The 21116-nt window shown below is 39.8% G+C and overlaps 1 protein-coding gene across 5 annotated transcripts; it reads right to left on the minus strand.

Moving 5' to 3' along the window:
* Positions 1-1186: 1186 nt before the first annotated feature.
* Positions 1187-18442, minus strand: ikzf1 (IKAROS family zinc finger 1 (Ikaros)). Of its 5 annotated transcripts, none has more exons than XM_086045524.1 (8): positions 18127-18442; positions 14016-14069; positions 13760-13873; positions 6427-6699; positions 4928-5095; positions 3758-3883; positions 3258-3392; positions 1187-2678 (listed from the first exon to the last, which is right to left on the minus strand). In XM_086045524.1, the coding sequence occupies exons 1-8, from the start codon at positions 18440-18442 to the stop codon at positions 1969-1971; spliced, it is 1896 nt and encodes a 631-aa protein (XP_085901650.1). In that variant the 3' UTR covers positions 1187-1968. The 5 variants fall into 5 exon arrangements, with proteins under 5 accessions (XP_085901650.1, XP_085901651.1, XP_085901654.1 ...); XM_086045525.1 differs by having other exon boundaries at positions 3258-3389; positions 18127-18300; XM_086045528.1 differs by lacking the exon at positions 6427-6699 and having other exon boundaries at positions 3258-3389; positions 18127-18295.
* Positions 18443-21116: the final 2674 nt, after the last annotated feature.

Below are 21116 nucleotides of genomic sequence, written 5' to 3' on the forward strand. Positions count from 1 at the left end.
TGGCCACATAGTCCATTTAAGTGTTTTCAATACGAGACAAAGTTTAATAAAAAAAAAAAAAACAATATTTTTGTAGTGTGATTCTTAAATAAGGAGTATGATTTATAAATTATAGTTAACATGTAGCCTATATAAGTGAGGAATAAAGAAAGTGTTGTGTAAAATACAGGTCACACAAAATCCACTTTTAATTTTCTCATATTTTTGTCATATCTAAATAAATACTTCACTGTCCATTGTATAAGTTTATCCTGATATGATCACTATAACTTTCGCTTTGCTAACACAACAGACCTAATAATGGTCTTTATGTATACAGTACTGTATGTATTCAATATTTACTACACTGCAAAAAAATAAAAATAAAGTACTGTCTAAATATACCTATCTTTCAGTTGCACATGATTAAAATGCTGTAAACTGATGTTTTTTTACTCATTTTCACAAAAATATTCAAATGATATGGATTGATTTAACACATTTTAATAATGTACAATCAATGTGCATGTGTCAATTAAGTAAATACAAAACATTTTTGTTTTCAGTATATATAAACAATATGAAATTTAGTTAATTTGAAATTAGTTAATATTAAATTAGTTAATATTAAATCTATGATAGAGTAGATGACCTGTCTTAATTTGTTTTGTTGTTGTTCTTGCAAATATTGAATAATCTTTCCAGTTGTATTTCACCTTTTTGTTATTTGCAATGCTGTTTTATTTGCTTTGCTGTTTTGGCATGATAAATGAGTGGTTCGCACATCCACCTCACAGTTCTGATGTTACGGGTTCAAATCCAGACTCTGGCCTTCCTCCATTTTGCCTGCTCGACGTTTGCGTAGGTTTTCTAAAACAGGCTACATAGGGGCTTTTGAGGACCAGACTTGGGCACCCCTGGCCTCTGGTAAAATTCTACACTGGAAATCCAAAGATAAAATCTCTCATCTCTTGTTTTTTGTACAGCTTACGTTTTGACGGATCACTTATATATTTACTATGGACAGTTTTGGGAAAAACTATGTGTGTTGTTATTATTATTATTTTATTATTATCATTATCCTTATTATTATTATATACAGGACATCTGAAGACTGAAGAATCCTCTTAACTTCCTCAAATTTCAATTTCATTAATCTCATTGTGATTTTTCACTGGAAAACAAATGAATTCAACAATATTCTCACTTATATAAAATATCCTTTATTGATATTTTATGGGCATGGAACTCCCACTAAGCCACAAAAGGCTGTAATCTTGAGAGCAAAACAATTCTAATTTGACAGAAATTAAAGAAATTTCCAGTATATTTTCCCCGCCTTTGCCTTTCAGCAGCAGTAATGTTCACACCATAAACACATTTAATACAGTTGAACAGGAGGAGTGGCAACTATCCTAAAGACAAACATCAGTCACTGTAATAAATACAAAAAAAACTCCAAAACAATCAGGCAAGTAAATGTCATATAAATAATATGTGAGTAAGAATACAGTTTGGAAAATGAACTTGATGTGATCTACATTGACATTTTCGATTGATTGTATTTTGTACAGATAATTTCGGTAGCTTGCATCTCCATCAGTGAACACGCCTGTAAATACACAGATGTTTTTTCTTTTCTTTTTAAGTCAAAAACAAGAAAATAAAGTTGCTGCTTGTTAGAGGAACAAAATGTTCCATATATACACATAATGCAACATAAGAACATTTACATACTGTAAGATGATGCTGTTTCGGAAAAACATTTTGTCATTTTATCTTGAGTGAACACCATTTAGTTTGTTTGCTTTTTCTCACACAATTTTAATATTTGAAATGAGATTCGAATGGCTTTTAAACACTTCTGTATTCAACAAACATGCACACTGTATAAAATCACACTTTCACACATCAATGGTGTACTTCACATTAAGCACTTCTAGACCTTGATTTTATTTGTGTGCACGTGTGTGTTGTGGTCATCACAAGTCAGTAGCGATGCTCCCCTCGTGTTATGTGTGAAGAGAACTCATATCGGTCTTGACTGCGATGGCCACAGAGATTGCATTCAAAGGGGTCTCTGAAGCCGTGGCAGCCCATATGTATGGTGTACATAACGTGGTCCAGGAAGAGGACGCGACAATGTTCACACCTGTACGCCCTCACCTGCTCGCCGTCTGCCGTCATCACCTTGAAACCCTCCGACGCCATCTCCATACTTGCCCGGATGGCCTCATACTGTCGCTGCTGCTCCTCCTTCACGTGGGGTAGCGCGCCGTTCCGCACCCCCGAGGTGATGTGGTTGGTCAGGTAGATGAGACCGGGGGCCGCCCCACCTGCTCGATCCCCGCTGTTGCTCTCCGTGTCAGTGGAGTCTTGGCCGCTGTGACTCGGAGAGCCGTCCTTCTCACTAGAGGCAGACTTGGACTTGGAGAGCAGAAGCAGGTTCTCGGCCGCACTGTCCTTGGCTGACAGGCTGTGGCCCGTTCCCGATTGGGCCTCCGGGGCCGCCTTATGCAACGGGTAGATGGAGCCCATGCCCACGTCAGAAGACGAGGCTGGGGAGGGCTGGACCAGGGGCCGGAGCGACTCTGCCCCCAGGTAGCTGATGGCGCTGTTGATGGCCTGGTCGATGACGTGAGGTTGAATCAGCTCACCTGGATTTCCATCGTAGGAAAGGTCTGACAGGCGCTTTTCACCTGAGGAAACACACACATGTTGGTTGTCACAGATGCAAAATATTATCACCTACATCCTGTGACAACACATCTTGAGCTAATTTATTGCTATAAGCGCTGTTTTTGTCATTATCTCACAGTGCAATTCCAGACCACTTTGTTCAGTTTAGACAAAAGCACAGCAGATTTAATAAAAGTGCTTAAATTAGCACTGGTTACACAAATATAAGCCTTATTTTTCATCGTAAACTCTGTGTGAATCAAGATTTTTCCATAGTAAGTGAAGACTCACTGTTTGTCAAGTTCAAACTCCCGCGAGGCTCAGTCTGAGTCTGTTCTGTTCAATGTCTAAGCAAGTCACCGTTCAGAGAAATAAATAAAGTGACTTATCATGAGCTGCTACCATTTACAGCAAGCAACTGTCCATCGAGCTTTATATAAGCTCCCTACCAGTGGGTTACTTCTAATATTATGTCTTAAAGCACATCAGTTAATTAGAAAAAAAAAATGAAGAGAAATTAATTAACAATTTACAGACCTATCATGAAGCTACTTTACTGTAAATGTATTGACACAAAGGAAGCAGATTTCAGCCCTTACCCACAAACTTCTGTGGCATAGTGCTCTTACGCTTAGCTACATTATTAGCTAGCCTGTCTAGCACCAAGGCTCTGTCAGATCCCGTCTGGCTTAAGTCTTCCCTCTGTTCATTCTGGCTGCTTTCTTCCTTTACTACTGGAAAGCAAGACAGAGAAGGAGGTTTTAGAGTCAAAATAGGTTGAAAAGTGATGTACTAGTGTAGGAGGGCTGTTTTTTTTTTGTTTAGTTTACTTTTTTTTTTGCTGTCAAGAGCACTATTTTAATGAATATCTCTTTACTTATGATACACAGATAATGTATAGAGGTCTCAATTTCAGCTGATGTTTACACAGTCTGCGATGTATGGATAGATGCACTTGCAAGTTCCGTCAGATATCAAACACAATACTGTACAGGGCAACCTGATCTATTGCTGCTTCTCTACTACGGTGTGCTGATTAAATAAAGTAAAATAAGTCATCAATATTTGGGTAAGGGAAATGCAAACATGAGGCACTGACCTGTGTAGATGCTGTTCTGCAGCCCCATGCACTGGAGGTAGTTGTGACATCGCTCCTTGTGCTCCTCCAGAGAGCTGCGCTGCTTGTAACTCCGCCCACAGTAAGCACACTTGTGGGGTTTTCCAACTAGAAAATAGCATCACACAATCAAGAACAAATCAATTTTGACATGTCTTTATAATTTTCCTTCTACTATAGTAATGAATCAAAAAGTCGAGTTATACTCATCGGGAGATTTTTATGAAATCTAATTTTAAACAATTTCATTGTAGATTTGTTTCTATCTTTTTCAGGTATCAAACGTTCATTTTTTTTCCATTCCAGGAAATCTCGAGTTGTCTAAATTCTGCAAATTTGACATTGTTTGTCTTTAATTTTCAAAGTCACTAAAGTGATGTGACTTGACTTGAGTTTGATTAAAATAATTTTAAAATCAGGTAGACCAATAAACACATTTCATCATCTTATATCTATTCTTCTTCTATCTTTAGTATGTTGTGGACACACATCTACACTTCTATTTTTCTAAATGGCTGATAAACATAAACCACAGTGTCAAATTTGTAGTGAGTGACTTTAGTACAGAATACAGTATACCCAAAACATTGTTTTAATAAAAATCAGTAGGTCACTTATTAACCTCAATAGGCCTAAAAACAAAGTGTCTCATGTTTGAGTAGGCTACTTGCTGGGGCTTTGTAGTACGGTATTTTAAAACACATTAAAGGGAATGAAAGAAAGAAAGAAAGAAAGAAAGAAAGAAAGAAAGAAAGAAAGAAAGAAAGAAAGAAAGAAAGAAAGAAAGAAAGAAAGAGAGACAGACATGTTATGTATAAAGCAGTTATATTGTCATTAGCAGACTTTTGGGAAAGGTTACAGCAAAAACAACATGTCTTATAAGGTTTGATATTGCATGTAAATGAGTAGATGCCTTTAAATGACAATATTGATATTTGGAATTTGGAAGCTATGATGCCAGTAGTGTGGTTTATAGAAATAAACAAAAAATGTTCACTTTACTCAAACATAAACAATACATTGCCAAACCAGATACACTGATGCTTTTGCAATGATTTCTTAATGTATTTTTTATTTACCATGGGCTCACTTTCTGCATTCCTGAAAGTATCATCGGTCCAGTAATGTTTGTCTGAACTTTGCGCTACTCACCAGAGTGGGTGCGCAGGTGTCCAGTGAGAGCATCCCTCCTGCGACAGGCGTAGCTGCAAAGGTGACACTTGAAGGGTTTCTCTCCAGAGTGGAGCTTGATGTGACGCAGCAGGTTGCCCTTTTGGGTGAAAGAAGCGCCGCACTGGCTGCACTGGAAGGGACGTTCTCCTGAGAGCAAGAACACAACACACAAAATAGTGTAAAGTGGCTGCTGAAACAATGAACACCAAAAAGTGTTGACATGTATTTTTGACTACGACTTTTCCTCTGACGGCAGACTAAAAGAGTATGCTGCAGGAGCGGGAATGTGGGGTCACAATGTTACAAGCGTCTGAGGAAAGAGAACAAGTGAGATAATGGAGCAGCTCAGGGGGAGAGTGTGTGGGGGTGTTCCACAATGACGCTCCATCTCTCCATGCTCCCCCTGCCCCATCAACTCCTGGTGCTCTGAACGAACAAGAGCCACTCAGACTCAGCCTGGCAGTTCCGTAATGCACCATTGCCTGGGTCAATTTGATCTGAAAATCTCATTTTTTCCTCTTCTTCGTCTCTAAAATAAGAGCAGCACATCACAATGCAAATTCAGCCTCATTTGAATAAAGTGAAGGAAACACTTTGTGTTGAGAGCCAGTCTTCCTGATCAGCGCTCCTGGAATAAACCAATATCCAGCCTCCTCGAGTGTTGTGGCATTCTGTGAGAACCTTTTAATGTGGCTTTTTTCAAAGCCTCCACCTCAATAAAATAAGAGTCACCAGTGAAGCAGCAAAAATATAGAAAAGGGGAAATTCATTAAAAATGCATTTCAGGAGGAAAGACTCGACCACAGAATATTTTCTTTTCAAATAGGAGGCACTTCATTATATCCTTTATTGTACTTTCATTTACATTCGTCTACTGTTCCTTTATTCCATTTTGAGTGTCATTAGTTTCTACAGCATGACAGTTAAGTGCCTTTTTCAAAAATGTTCCCCACCACTGGTTTGGGTTCATTATGCTAGAATATCAATTCACAATTTTTGAAAAACTTTTAATAGCTAGATATATTTGTGACTGCGCGGAAATCCCATTTAATTGCTGCATAGGGAGACTTTTTTCTCAGCTGGCAAGTTTTTTTTTTTTAGATTATCGTCACTGCTTGATTGCTCAACAATGTGATAAGTTACTGTTTACTTGTCACGTGATGTTACTCAGTTCTTCTTTGAGCATGCTAATGGTGATTTCATACATGATAGGACAGATCTGCATGCATGCACACAGCCAAACTGCAAGTATGATCACTGTCATTATGGTTTGTACGGAATGCACAAAGAGACACAAGCCAAGTTCTAGCGTGACTTTCATGCCAAAAAAGTAAGAAGACACCCGTTTTGATGACTTCATTTGTAAGGACATCTTCCAAACATGGGACGGAGCCACTTTGCTGCCCCTCATCCATCCTCTCACACTAACATTGAACATGGGTGCATATGGAGGGCATGATGTATTACAGGTGGCTTACCAGTGTGGCTTCGCTTGTGCACCATCAACACATTGGGGCCAATACAAACTATCCCACAGATATCGCACTTGAGCTTCCCGTTGGACAGCCGGATGCCGCCAGCCGAGGAGAAGACCTTGGCTTCGGGACTCGGCTGTGAGCCGTTCACCTTGGCCCCCGAGGCATCGATCACGCGCAAGTCTTCCGCGCACTCCTCCTCCTCCTCCGTGCCATTCATGTCACAGGACAGCCCATTCTCCTCATCACTGCGAGCCTCAACTTTAATGTTACAGGCTGGAAAAGAGGGCAAGGGGGAGGGGAAGGGCCACGGTTTAGAAGAAGAGCAAGATTCGGTCATGATGTTGTATAGAACGAGAGATGGGCAGCCTATTAGTGTGATGTGTAATCACTTCATGTTACATGTCAAAAGATAAAAGTCGCTTTTGTGACAATTTCATGTCACCTTTACCTGGTCTGTCAACATTCAACTTTTTCTCTCTGTTATAACTTCACAATTCCAAATCAGTGACTATAGACGAAACAGTCGCTTAAGTTGTGGACCAATTGATTTACTGTCCAATGTAAAAGGGACCCCGTTCCGTTTTTGCTGCCATGCAACCATATGGAATCAGATATTCTCAGATACCAATCCGGCAACATGTGTATATGTGGTTTAAAGTTGAATGAATCAAATCAAATGTCTGCCTATATGTGATTACACTATGAGCGGACATTTTGGATTTGTCCTATCATGTGCACAAACACACATTCATCTATCTATACAAGACACCAGTAGTAAATCAAAAGTGTGGCAAAAATTTGGTGGTACAGATGTGATGCCTTCTTGAGCAAGGCGCCGAAAAAACCTGAACAATTTTGTTCATTGTACCAGCAAAGTATTGTGAAAGTGAATAAAAGACCAAAGTGTAGATTTAAACCATTATCAAAAACAAGAGGCAATCACCATTTGTTTATTTTAATAAAACATATACAATGGAGACTAAACATTCTATTTAGAATGTATCATTGACAATAAATCTGAAATTTCAGGGAGCGATTATAGATTTGTACCCTGGCAAAAAAATCTTGATAGTATTGTATCTGGAGCTATTCTCGCCCTATAGTGCCTTGACCATTGGACAGGGAGGGCCGAAGGCAAGTGATGCTGACAATTTCTCCCCACTTATGAGTTTAAGCGGGGTAGGTCAGGCCAGACTGAACAGTATATCATTTTTAGTATGATGTTTCTTCCAAGTCACTAATGGGGCTCAAATGAAATGAAATGAAATGAAATGAAATCAAATCAAATCAAATCAAACTTATTTGTATATCACCTCCATCCATCCATTATCCATACCGCTTATCCTTACAAGGGTCGCCGGGAGCGCTGGAGCCTATCCCAGTAGTCTTCGGGCAGTAGGCGGGGGACACCCTGAATTGATTGCCAGCCAATAGCAGGGCACACAGAGACAAACAAACATCCCCACTCACAATCACACCTAGGGGCAATTAACCTACCAAGCATGTTTTTGGAATGTGGGAGGAAACCGGTGTACCCGGAGAAAACCCACGCAGGCACGGGGAGAACATGCAAACTCCACACAGGGAGGCCGGGGCCGGGATCGAACCCACGACCTCTGAACTGTGAGGCGGACGTGCTAACCAGTCGATCACCGTGCCGCCTGTATATCATCTTTCATACCTAATAATACAAACAAAAGTGCTCCACAAACGAACAAACAAACAACCAACCAAACAAACAAACAAACAAACAAACAAACAAACAAACAAGCAACCCTATCATAATAATCATAATAAAACAAAACAAAGTAACATGACAGATGTGAAAAAGACCTGCCCCTCCTACTCCTACACAAAAACACATGCTTATTACTGTATGAAAATACACAAATGCATGAATACTAACTGCATGGTTCAGAACTGAGGAACCAGGTGTGGCAAGGTCAGCTAAGGGGAGCATCCACACTAAGAGGTGCCGCAACCAACGACTGCAGAGAACGCTAACCCAGAGACTATGTCGACCCCGGGGTGGACTCCGCACATTGTGTATAGGGCCCCCACCCCATGTGCATCTCTCGCTCTATATACAGTATTGATATGTGCTAGCCAGGGATGTCCCGATCACTCTATTTTGTTACTCCAGTCTGAGTCTCTTGTTTGAAGTACCTGCCGATACGAAGTCCCGATCTGTTGGCTTGGCAATTCATTCGGAAAAAAGAGCGTGCATCCAAATGAATGTTGTGTCCCCTTGTTGCTCCAAAATATAGCACTGTGCACAGGCAGATATATATTAATGTGTGTGTGCTTACATGTGCGTGCGGGTGAGTTACATTTACACCGTTACGTTTACTTAAGTTAGGTTTTGGGAAATTTTGTACTTCTAGGAGTAGTTTTAAATCACTATACTTTTAACTTTTACTTGAGTAGATTTGTGAAGAAGAAACTGCACTCTTATTCCGCTACATTAGGCTACATTGAACCCGTTACTTAAATCCCTCCGTGTACGTACGCGTCTCTCTCTCTCTCTCTCCCTCTCTCTCTCTCCCTCTCTCTCTATCTCTTTGAGAAAGTCGCATTTATTTTGTCAGAGACCCGCTCCAGGCTCTACCATGTGACTATGTTTCACCAATCAAACGTAGCGGTATGGCAATTTATTTCTTTTATTTATACTATCATTATTTTATTGTTTATTAAAGTACTTGAATTTACTTTAGGATTATTTTAAGCTGTTCTTTAATTAAATATAATTCATTTTATTGATTGTATGGACTTTAATTTGTCTGAAGATGATTATTTTGTATTTTCGTCTGATTGAATGATTGTTTTAAAAAAATAAATAAATAGATGAAACGTCTACAATTACCCAGTACTTGAGTAGTTTTTACACCAAGTACTTTTGTACTTTTACTCAAGTGATTATTTGGATGATTACTTTTTACTTCTACTTGAGTCATATTATTCTGCAGTAACAGTACTTTTACTTGAGTACAATTTTTGGTTACTCTACCCACCTCTGTATATATATATCTATATATATCTATCTATATATATATATATATATATATATATATATATATATATATATATATATATATATATATATATATATATATATATATATATATATATATATATATATATATCTATATATATATATATATATATATATATATCTATATATATATATATATATATATATATATGAAAAAGAAAACATGGCAGACTAAAACTAAAAAGTTATCTTATTTGGGCATTTTAATTAAACATTTCAGATGAGGCTTTATGAATTAGATTTGTTTTTCAGCCTCTAATTTGTCTGACGATTACCGTTACGACTGCTCTATTGACTATTCTGAAATTTTCATTTGTTTTTCGTTCTCGCTTTTGAATATTTAGTCATTTTTTTGTGTTGTACTGAATTTTATACCTGCTAAGACAGGTTTATGTTTTTGAAACAAATACAATAGTGTACTGGATCATGCTCATTATTTATAGATATCAAAATTGTTTTATGACTGAAGCTTGTCTGGTGTTTTGAGTGAGGGAGTTTCTCTGAAGTTTGTCTGTCGATTACTCTTGTGATTTGCCTGATATTGACTGCCTTGAAATTATTATTAGTTTTTTGGCCTATCGTTTAAATCTAGTTTGTTTGTGTTATGCTGAATTTTACACCTGCTTAGAAAGCTTTGCAACAAAAATATTTTAAGCTAAATAGTGTACTGTACTTTATTAATTATTTACTGTATGGATATCAAAATACTTGCAAAATATTTGCCTCACTTAAAACTCATGATTTTGGCAATTGACCATTTGAGATGATCATTCTGCACTGCAGTACGAAAGAAAAGTGGTGATATGCAGGTGGAAAAGATGTGTGTTTGAGGATGTCAACGATGAGATCATCGCACACCATCATATTTTGGTGAAACAAATGACAGCGAGATAAACAGGAAACAGAGACACAGGAAGTAGTGTGAAACTAAGGAGCACAGCGGTGACAGCGTATGATAAACATACGCGCAGGTTCTTGTTGATTTTCAATCAGTCAGAATCTGCAAATTAATACATTGTGTGCGCATGATGATAACAAAGTCTCAGAGCCATCGTTTTTATTTGACTTGTTGTGTACGCAGAAAAGAGAAGTGCCCTTTGCATATGAGCAACCTTCTCCTCCTTTCCCACCAGAGGACTTTGTTCAGAGAATTGACAGACCGATCATGCAAGTGGCCGCGCTGCGGTTTGCGTGTCGTGTTGGCAGCCTGATTTCCCCACGCTTCAAACTCTGTGCTTTTACAACCGAAGAGGAAGAAGTGGAAATAGTGAACATTTTGGAATCCATGGAAAAGGGGAAGCTTCAGAAAGAGGGCCTGTCTAACTGAAATACCAAGAATTATGGAGAAGTGACAGAAAGGGAAGCATGGGAAAGGAATTGTAAAACAACATGTAACTGAAACAGGTTGACTTTTCTTTTTTTTTTTTTTTTGACTCCCCTGTTTGCTTGTTCCTCACATTTAAAGAGAGAAACATATCGTGATTTCCACTCCTTCAATTTTTTTGTTGTCTGTATGGAATGTTTTCTCATCATATTTTGTGTTTTTCTGATGAGTAAATAAAAACAAAGATAAAGGCCTTGCAAAAGCAAAGGGGACGACTTCACACAATTACAAAAATAAAAACAAACATGAGATTGTTGCACTTGAGGGCAGGTTTAATCTCACTCTTGATTTTAGTCACCATTTGTCCAGTAGCCATTACATTTGGTCCTATAAAAAGCCTGAAATGAATTATGATATTGTCGGTGTCTAATTAAAAGCATGTTTTTGTTGTTGCTGTTTTTTTTTTTCTTTGCCCAAAACACAAAAGCAATCTTTTTTTTTTTTTGGGAGGGATTACAACAAAACAAAACCTGACAAAATTAGGAGACACGTTTATGCAAAGATTTTCAGTTTTATTTATAGCCTATGAAACATCTTTGACTTGGATATTTCACTTTCAGTTTCTCAAATAATTCAAGCAGCAGGTGTGATAATGTCAACTAACAGTTCCAGCTGATTAATTACAAACCCCATTAATATTATTTATCTGTTTTGCTATTGTACTTACCGTATACAGTAATTTCCCATGGTGAAATTAAATAGTTTGTCTGACAGTGCTGATGCAGTTATCTGTTTTGCACAACATGTCGAATTTGTAATCTAAAGGTTGTAACACAATATACATTTATTAATATAATGCATGCCAGTTTCATCTTACATATGGGCCTATCTACCTAAATAATTTGTGAAGAAGATAGGCAGCAATTAAAATCCTTAACAAAAAGCACTTTCCCCACAATTTTTCTTTCATACGTTTGTGTTGTAATAGTCACGCAAGCATCTCGTGTGACCAGCCGATTGAGCTTATTGAAGCAGACAGAAGGGAACCGTCACCGTCGGACTGTGCCCAACTGCTCATGGACATGGGGAAGTTGCAAATGAAGCGGGAATAGGAAGAAGGCTTTTGACTTCATATCATGTTTGTCTCAGTCACATGCTGAATCCTGATTTGCTTGTTTTGGGAAGCTCGCGTCACAAGCCTTAGTAGACAAATAAACCACGCAGCAATAAAAACGATGCGGATAAACGTTACCCTTGATTCGCAAACAAAGTAGAAGCAAGTCCTGTCGCAGAAGTAATTGGCTCATTTTGGTGTTGATAGATAGCAGATATGGGAAGTTAGATTGCAAGTGTGGAAACACACACTGAGCCTGCCGGGGGTTCCTGTTACAAGCCTGAAACGTGTGTGCAAGGTTGTGGAATCATGTGTTCAACTATCGCACTAAAACATCCAAAATACAAACAATACATGTTTACCCTTCTACTTTTGTTTTTACACCTAAATATTTCAACAACGCAGAGGCTAACTGTCTAGTTTGCATACCAGGATGTCGCTTCTTTCAATTTATAACACAAGTTCATTCATTGCCAATCTAATGAGATCCTATACATGACACGTATTACAAATGTTTATTATCTCTCCAATTAAAATAAATTTGGGAACCAAAATGTTTTAAATGACTTTCAGTGTGAACCACAATAATAAACATGCTGAAAATGTCAATATAAACAGAATATTGTTATCATTACAAATATTAATATAACACACAGAAAGCGTGCACTCTCTAATAATGCTCTTGGACTTCAGAGATTGATTTGACATTTTTGGCCAAAGATTCAGATTGCCGTCAACATTAATGAATCATGCAGTTGCTAGTTGCTTCTGAACCTGTACGACAATTAGAATGCTTGCCTGCGTGGCACTGAGACAAAGATATAGGAGAAATTTTAACTTCCCCCTCTTGTGTTTTCTCTCTAACGTTATAGACACACAAACAGACACATGCTTACACCGGTTTGTGCTGACTGTTTAGGGAAGTAAGGGACATACAATTACATCTCGTATCTCATATTCATTTGCGTCTTATTTTGCTTGAGGTAAATATACGGCGCAGATGAGAACTCCCTAGCTTCCTTAGCTTTGCCGTGATATTCCCTGGCTTGATGTTGACAGATTCAAATCAAGGCCACATTAGCTATTCCTTAAGATTTGGATTATTAATTACATGCCATGGATCACAAGTTTTTTTTTCATTTTTTTTTTTACTTTTTTGCCAGTGACCTAAATGCATCCATTCCGCTCTTTTTAGAGACTGTAATTGATCCAGGGGATTAGAAGCTGCAAATATTTCTCACTTTATGTGAAAAGGGTCATGTTGGGGGACAGAAAAATGTGTGTAATGCTTTTGAAGCTAACATGAGTTTGACTTAACTGCTGCTTTGGGAGTCATTACTGTTTAATTCTAGGCACTCATTGACATTTAAATTAAGATATTTAAAATAATCAAATGGACTATAAATTAATATGATATCAAGTACGATTATTGTACATTACAATTTGTTGTCTTCACTAAATTTCATCACTTTTACTCATTAGGCTCACTGGTGAGCTGGATCTCATCTCACGAGTACACCCTGGACTGCTCACCAGACAATTGCAGGACATATATGGACAAAGATGGACAAATTTGATTCTTTAATGGACCTAGGCATGTTTTGGGTCTATAAGCGGAAGCCAGAGCTCCGGGAGAAATCCCACGCAAGAACAAGGAGAGCATCAAACCGCCACACAGGAAGGTCGGAACTTCAAACCTCTAAACCCCAGGACTGTTAGGCAGATGTGCAAACCACTTGCCCACCATGCTGCCTGAATTTCATGTAAAAAAAACTGGACAAAAGCCACGCAAGCACGTTGAGAACATGCAAAGTGATTTCTGAAAGATGTGGCTCATTAATACCTTTGTCCCCTCTGTTGTGCTGCTGGTGGGCGGAGCCTGCTGACAAGTCCTCCGGGACAGCCATGGGCTCCTCTGCGTCCTCGGCCGCTTCGTTGGCAGGGGGGCTGTCTCGGCCTGGCGTGACAAACATCAGAAAGCTCCCGTCACTCACCGTGCAAGGACCCCAAGCGCCTCTCTCAGAGGGCGAAAATTACCTGCTGGTGGTTTAAAAGCTGTTTGTTGCACGTTACCGCTCAATCATGCTGCAGTCTCTTACCTGGCATCGGGGCCATTTCCTGGGCCTCCTCTGTCTCCATGCGGTGCAAGTACTCTAATGGGAGATAAGATTGAGATGTAAAAGTATGTACATTTAATCAAGAGCAGGCAGAGGAAACATTGCACAAAGCTAGAGCGGGGTAAAGGGTGCACTCTCGCTATGTCACCTGGGTGAGATCACTCCTGTCACAGCGCAGTCACCCCTCTGTCGCCCACATTCGTTTGCAAAGAATTACAGACAACTTCATTACAAGTCTGGCAGAGTCTGAGATCAGAACGTAGCCCGGCTTCAGCTGATGGGCCCGCCGATATAACACGGGCTCGCCGGGAACAGCCTTTCACACCACATTTGTTATTTATTGTTAATTTCCTGCCACGTAATCATCTAAAAAATGCAAAGTGACCGCGGCAAAATTAAGCAGAAAATTAACTGGCCTCAGGTCACCGAGGATGTGGGTGCTTGCCGTGCTCAGCTGATCAACGCTCATGTTCTCTCTAATTTACTGAGCATGCATGGCTGAGTCCGCAGCCGCGACACAGACGCAGTCACATTCAGAACCCAAAAGAGGAGCAATAAGACGAGGCGAGGCAAGGGTGTCGGCGAGATTGACATTGCGGCAGCGGAATAGATTGCAATTGAGGGTAAGAAGTCAAGAGAGCGTATGCGACTGGAAGGTGGAGAGGAAAGAGTTGAAGCGCAAAGACGAAGAGGATGGCGGACGGAGAAGTTGTCTTTATTGGTTCTTCAGCAGCGTGAGTCCAGAGGCGCTCCTTCGGCCAGGGCTGAATATCTGAGGAGTCACCAGCGCTCGTGGCCCCATTAATAATGGATGGCCCTCAAGCCTGAAGCAGATGGGGCCGACGGCCTCGGCCCGGGCTGCGCCACTTCAAGAAGCCCTCGCCGGGGCCGCTGCCTGGTCCAAGCAGCCACACAGGGAGAAGTGAAGCTCCTGAAAATAGCGAAACAAGCCCAAGGGAGAAGGGGAACCTAGGCCTTCCTGTTTCACTAACAGATGGCTCCACACATTTGGAACAAATAGTGGGAAGCGACCAGGCTTGTGTGTCGCAACACGGCAGCATTTTGCGGAGTCAAGTCAGGAGCTTGTGCAGACACCCAAGTGTTAAGAGAGGAAGGGGGGCAAAGGTCACTGGTGCAGATGATTTACTGCACATGGCGCAGGGTGTTGCGTGCGCCACCATCGTTCCGCATCTGGAGTTTGGAGGTCGGGGTAAAGGGGGCTATGTATTCTCTGGTGCCCTTTTCTGGGCAGATGGTGCGAGGGGAATCACGGATGTGTCGGTGGGGGCACGTTGACACTTTCAGCCAAAACCTACTTGCAAAGACGTCTGGAAAGTATGGTGCACATTCAGTAGTCAGGAAGTCTGTGTGTGCGCATGTGTGTGGTTGCGTGTGAGCACAGAGAGGCACTGGAAAAGTTTTGGTCTGAGTATCAGTGAGGAGAGGCAGGAAGAGGCTTGTGGGTTGACAGAGGGTTGCATGCGTCTATACATTAGTGTTGATGTGCCGGTGGGGGGGTAGGGGCCGCCTCTCATCGAGAGGTGCAAAACAGCTACACCAGCAAGAAGGGTGGAGATGAGAAAGAGCGAAACCGTTAACAGATACTGAGGACCACACCAGTGAATTCTGGATACCCGAAAAGAAGGTCACAAACAGGCATGTGTGTGCGCGTGTGCGTGTGTGTTTCTATGATAGCAGATAAATTGCAAGCATTATATTGTATCCACTCACCGGTCACAACGTTAAAGGCACACCTGCACAATTTATTGCAATTCAATACAAGAACTGCATAGGATAATTTAAATAGGTATTCAAGTCCAACTTCTATTGACATTGTTTGCAAGGGTATTCATTTAACAACGTTTTCTATTGGCATTATCGTTTACAGTAGTGTAGAATTGCACTGTGTCATATTGACAGGGTTGGAGTAAATAGGGTAACCGGAATTAGGAAGACCTCTTTTCTGTTTTAACCTACTGCAATCTACAGCTCCGTAATAAACACACACATGTACACCTCTCGGATAGTATATTCAAAAGTGGATATTCATTTCCTAAATCAAAATATTTGGTACAGATCTTATATCGGATCTTATTAAACTATGCAGATTTAGCAAATTATGTGTCAGATGGTTATATAATCATCACTGGTAGAAATTATGAATGGAATGAAATAATAAGAACACAAGCACACTCACTCACTCACAAATTTAAAATTGTCAGCAAAGTAGATGGAATGAATTTAAATATTTTGAATATTTAGACTTGTGAAGCATGAATAATAATCAACCAATAAGTAAAATTGTATCAAATCAATTATAAAATAAGTAAAATAAATGTCAAATCAATTAAATGCTAGAACTTTTGTGTGATATATATATATATATATATATATATATATATATATATATATATATATATATATATATATATATATATATATATGATGTGTGTGCAGTATGTATAAATATAATTATATCCTCAGTTAAACTCCAATGCAACATTTATTTTTGTATTTGTGTTCACACTCAGTTTTGCGGTGCTTTTGCAATTTGACAAAAGACAGATTGAATGCGACTTTGAAAATGTGAATTTAAATTTAAAATTATCATATAGATTTGAGAAAAGTAATGAAGTGCCGGGTGCTATTAATAATTAGGGCACTCCGGTATATGCTATAACCTCCTGTCCGCTTGTGTTCATGTGGAGCGTCACATCAGTAATTCATGAAATGTATGGATGATATCAGTGGGTAGACAGAGTTAGCAGATGTGTTCTTGGGGGGCCCAGTGAGGGGGCGACAGGGGAGCAGAGGTGCTCTCAAGAGAAGTTTCCTTCATTTGCATGTGACACACTTCACTAATCTGCTATTCAGACAGTACAATCATTTTAATAACTGCCTGTCTTGTACTGCCTACTCCCCTCCTACTTCTCTTTCTTCTGACAGCACACATGAGGCACACATTTGCAGCACTTCTGCTTCTTTCTGTCAAAAACGTCATTTGTGCAGGTGTGTTTCCAAGTTTTAAATAGACGGAAAACTGAAATTATTTTTTGGGAAGTGTTGAAAAGGTAACATTTTTGCTAGGGTTAGTTTTCTAGCATTCTAAACATCGTTTTTGTTACTTGCTTTTAAATTAAGAGAGTGCTCTTTAAAGTACACATCAAAATTAAACAAATTGTTATTTTTGGCAAATTGATCCATAAAGTCACTATTAGTGAAATTTCATTAATCACATATTTTTCGACACACACTTCTTTCAGTTTCTAAAGTGAAAAAGCAGAACATATGAACATGTGCATTTTCAGTTTTTTTTTTTTAATCAAAACAATTTAAGAACTTTTACCTTTCTGTAAATAATTCAATTAGTCCTACCAAAGGTACAATTGTGCGCCAATTACACTATTTAAACAGCGTGATGAGAATATGAAACAACTTAGACGAGCAGGAAACGATCATATTCATCCATGAAACGTCTTTAAGAGTCGTGGTAAGGTTCCCGTTTAAGCCGTCCTGTTATACTCTCAAATTCGCACCTCAATAGTGTAAAAAAGTTGCTCGGATAAATGTATTCCTAACGCCTTCAATTTAACGCTCTGCAGTGGTACGGCACATCGCTTGCAACAGGTGCTACAACGCAAATAGAAAAACAGATGAAGATGTCTGAAAAAGCAGTTAAATGTGGGAAAGACAAATACAATTGCTATTTTCTTTTTTTTAAATTACAAATTTATAAAAAAAGGATCCATATTTTTCCCAAAAAGAAAAAGTCACATGGAAAATGGGAAATGCCCCAAATGTTCCACTAATTTCTGTGAGTCTTGTGTAAGAATTATGCATCGAAAAAGTCTCTAATTTCCAGTGTTTATTGAAGTGTAGCGTGTTGATGTAATGTGGCGGCAGAGAGAAGCGCGCGTGTGAGACGGGATGAGAAGATGCACCTGCAGCCAAACTCTACGGAAGGTTTTTCCAGCAGGTGCATGCCCCCTAAAAAAGACTGAAGAGGATCTCACTGTGCCCGCGTCGAGCTCTTGCCCTGTTCTAGGAGCGCCAAGATTCTCACTGAGCTAAAAGTGAGTGGAAGCCACTTTACCTGCTATTCCTTGAGTTTGCAGTATGAAGTTCTTCCAACTGTCCCCGGCTCCATGTGCAGAAGGTCGCAGCGCCGCGGCCCCATGGAGCTGCGCCCTCAGTCCCTCCCCTCTCCACTGCACTTCCTCGTTCCAGCCCAACATGACTACACTGTCCTCGACTGAGGCGTTTTGCTTGCTTTTATCCGCAGGCCCGGTGTGTGGCGGGGCGTCTTGGCACTTGCTTTGTGCCGTGCCAATAAAAGCTGACACCCAGTAGACCATTACTGGCAGCCATGCATGAGATGGGATGAGGCGCGCGCAAGAAGAGTGGACCATTCATTGTTTATTTATTTCATTCTCACCGAGGATGGTGATGGAGGAGGGAGGGGAGCAGGCGGGGGGAGGGGGGGGGCACCCCTTCACTTGCATATTGGACAGCTCCCCTTCTGTCACCTACACTGGCACGCTTGAGGCAGCCCATGAAATTAACACAACTATTTTCTTACCCACTTAATGACTTGTCCTCTCCTCTTTTCTAGTGTTCCTTTTCTCTTCCAAAGCAGGTCTCCTTAGTGGCAAAGTACCTTCTTACATCAGGTGCCCTTATCCGGACATGTATCGAAGGCTGTATCGAAGCATTTATTTAATATCCTTGATATCTACTGTAGTACAGTCTTTGTCCGCACTAGAAAGACAATTCAGCACCCTGGTAGAATGACTCCAACTAGTAGAATATCAGTTTCTTACTAGTAAGTTTACAACATTTCTGCACACAAGTAGGACACTTAATGTCGAGGCAAAACTGTACAGTAGTTTTAAGGTTCATATAATAGTACAGGTGCCCTGCGATTGGCTGGCAACCAATTCAGGGTGTCCCCCGCCTACTGCCCGAAGACAGCTGGGATAGGCTCCAGCACGCCCCGCGACCCCTGTGAGGATAAGCGGTATCGATAATGTATGGATGGATAATAGTACGGTCTTTTTCCTCACTAACCCCCTGGTAGAATGACTTCAACGTACTAGTAGTGGAAAGACAGTTATTTATTAGTAATTCTGCGACATTTCAGCGGACTAGAAGCACAACTACAAGTTCATTTTGAGGCAAAACAGTTGACATCAATACACTATACCACTATAGCGTTTGGTAAGCAGCGCATACAGTATTTGACTGTTTGGTAAGTTGTCGACAGGGTGTGTATGCACCGCATACACGAGGTTAGCACAATGATTGCCCTGTGTAATTCTGCGAATTGTTGAAGAAGTGATTCCTACACCTGTGAAAAGGACTCAAAATGAATTCATGGAGGCTAGCTTCCATTTGGCAGCTCACACTCACTTTTTTATAGGCTCGGGGATCAGCAAGAATCCACTGCAAAGCTCCGACCCGTTGTCACAGTAAAGAAAGCATGTCGTAAGGAGCCATGGGTCATTTGCATGAGACAAGATTGCCCCCTCAAAACTGACAAACTTCAAGAAGGGACAAATAACAGGTGTAAAACTTTATCCTTGGAGAATTTGAACGAAAGTATGTAGCAGACATTTTATTGAGATATCTGGGAACTGTTATGATTTCTAAAAAAAAATAAATAATAATATGGATCCATGAAAGAAGCCACACACGGTCAAAATTGTTGAAAGAAAGAAAAACCCACAATTGTCATTGAAATAAGTTTAAACCCCAAAAAATTAATTAAATTATTTCTTTTAAAAATGGTTCAGACAAGACAACATAACTTAATAGTTTGTTGTATCTCTTCATGAGATTTCAGCAGAAAGTCAACAGGTATTTTTGACCCACTTCACTCAAACATACTGCCCCATTTGCCCCGCGTTTCAATGTCCCCAGAACGTAAGTGAGCAGCCGTTATGTTTCACTGCAGGTGTGTGAACTTGAAAACCTCAAGCTGATGTGACTTGCCAGAGAAGCAAAAGTTTTGCCTCATCAAGCATATTACTCCAGAAGCTTTGTGGCTTGTCAATATGCATTTTGGCAAATTGCAGTCTCATCACTAGTTTCAAGTTATTTCAGTGACCATTGTTGTTTTTTTTTCATTCTTTAACACAAAGTTGCCAACCATTTTTTCCATGCATGTATATGTGGGGGAAAAGTCTTCTAATTGTACTAATACTGTACTGTATATGAATGACAAGGTAATGCTGCACATTCTCATTTGTAAGGACATCTTTACTTTTTTCAATCCAGCTCTCATTTACACTGCAGGTGTACCCAATTTAGTGTGCAAGTAAAGGGTGTTAATAATGTGTTGGATATGACTGAAATATATATGATTTAAAGGTTAATATTGATGCATTTTTAAATAAATAATGACTTCTGGCTTGGCCAAATTCAATCACGCCTTGCGCAGTTTTCCAATAATAACCTCATAATCAATGTCTGTTAGGATTTTGTCACATTTTCCGCCCTGATCATATGACCCATTTGAAAGTATATTTGTGAGCATTTATATTACTGTAATTTTTGTTTTAAAAAACACTTTAAATGGTATGAATTATTATGAATTCCCTTCCGCATTATCTTCTCTCTGTGTAAGTGTGTTTTCCCCATCATTCCACTACCTTTAGGCCCCACCGAGTCTTATCTCAGGAGCGGCCGTGTACTGGATTGCTGAGTCACCTTTCGTGGGAGGCTGCTCTTATCTCCTGAGAAGCACAACATTCAGGCAGTTGCTTGCAAAAGGAGGAACTTTGAGCAGGAGCGCTGTGGCCTGCTATGTCTTCTTGGCTAAAATGTGGATTGCAGCAACACTCGCCGACTTCCTCAAAGCTTTGTGTTGGGTCAGAAGCTTTTTCCTTTTTCTTAATGTTTGACATACAGGTATGAAAAAGCAAGTAAGACTGGTGGTCCCTGTTGCTGTGCAGAGGGAATGTTGAGACTTAAATATGACTCAGCATGATCAGAGAGGTCTGGTCATGATTCTCCATAAGTCGGAGTTGTACTAACGCGGCACTTCACATTACTTTCTTGTACTATCTGATGTGGTTTTTTTTG

The sequence above is a fragment of the Filicampus tigris genome, chromosome 11, assembly GCF_054856515.1.
Source record: "Filicampus tigris isolate MCC_2025a chromosome 11, RoL_Ftig_1.0, whole genome shotgun sequence".
Lineage (NCBI taxonomy): Eukaryota > Metazoa > Chordata > Actinopteri > Syngnathiformes > Syngnathidae > Filicampus > Filicampus tigris.

Coding starts and splice junctions, on each gene's coding strand:
- ikzf1 (XM_086045524.1), bottom strand. CDS start 18,442: ATGGTCCACTCTTCTTGCGCGCGCCTCATCCCATCTCATGCATGGCTG. Junction 6,700..13,759: donor GCACAACAGAGGGGACAAAG/GTATTAATGAGC, acceptor CCTCTTTTCCAG/CCTGTAACATTAAAGTTGAG. Junction 3,393..3,757: donor GCAGAACAGCATCTACACAG/GTCAGTGCCTCA, acceptor CTTGCTTTCCAG/TAGTAAAGGAAGAAAGCAGC.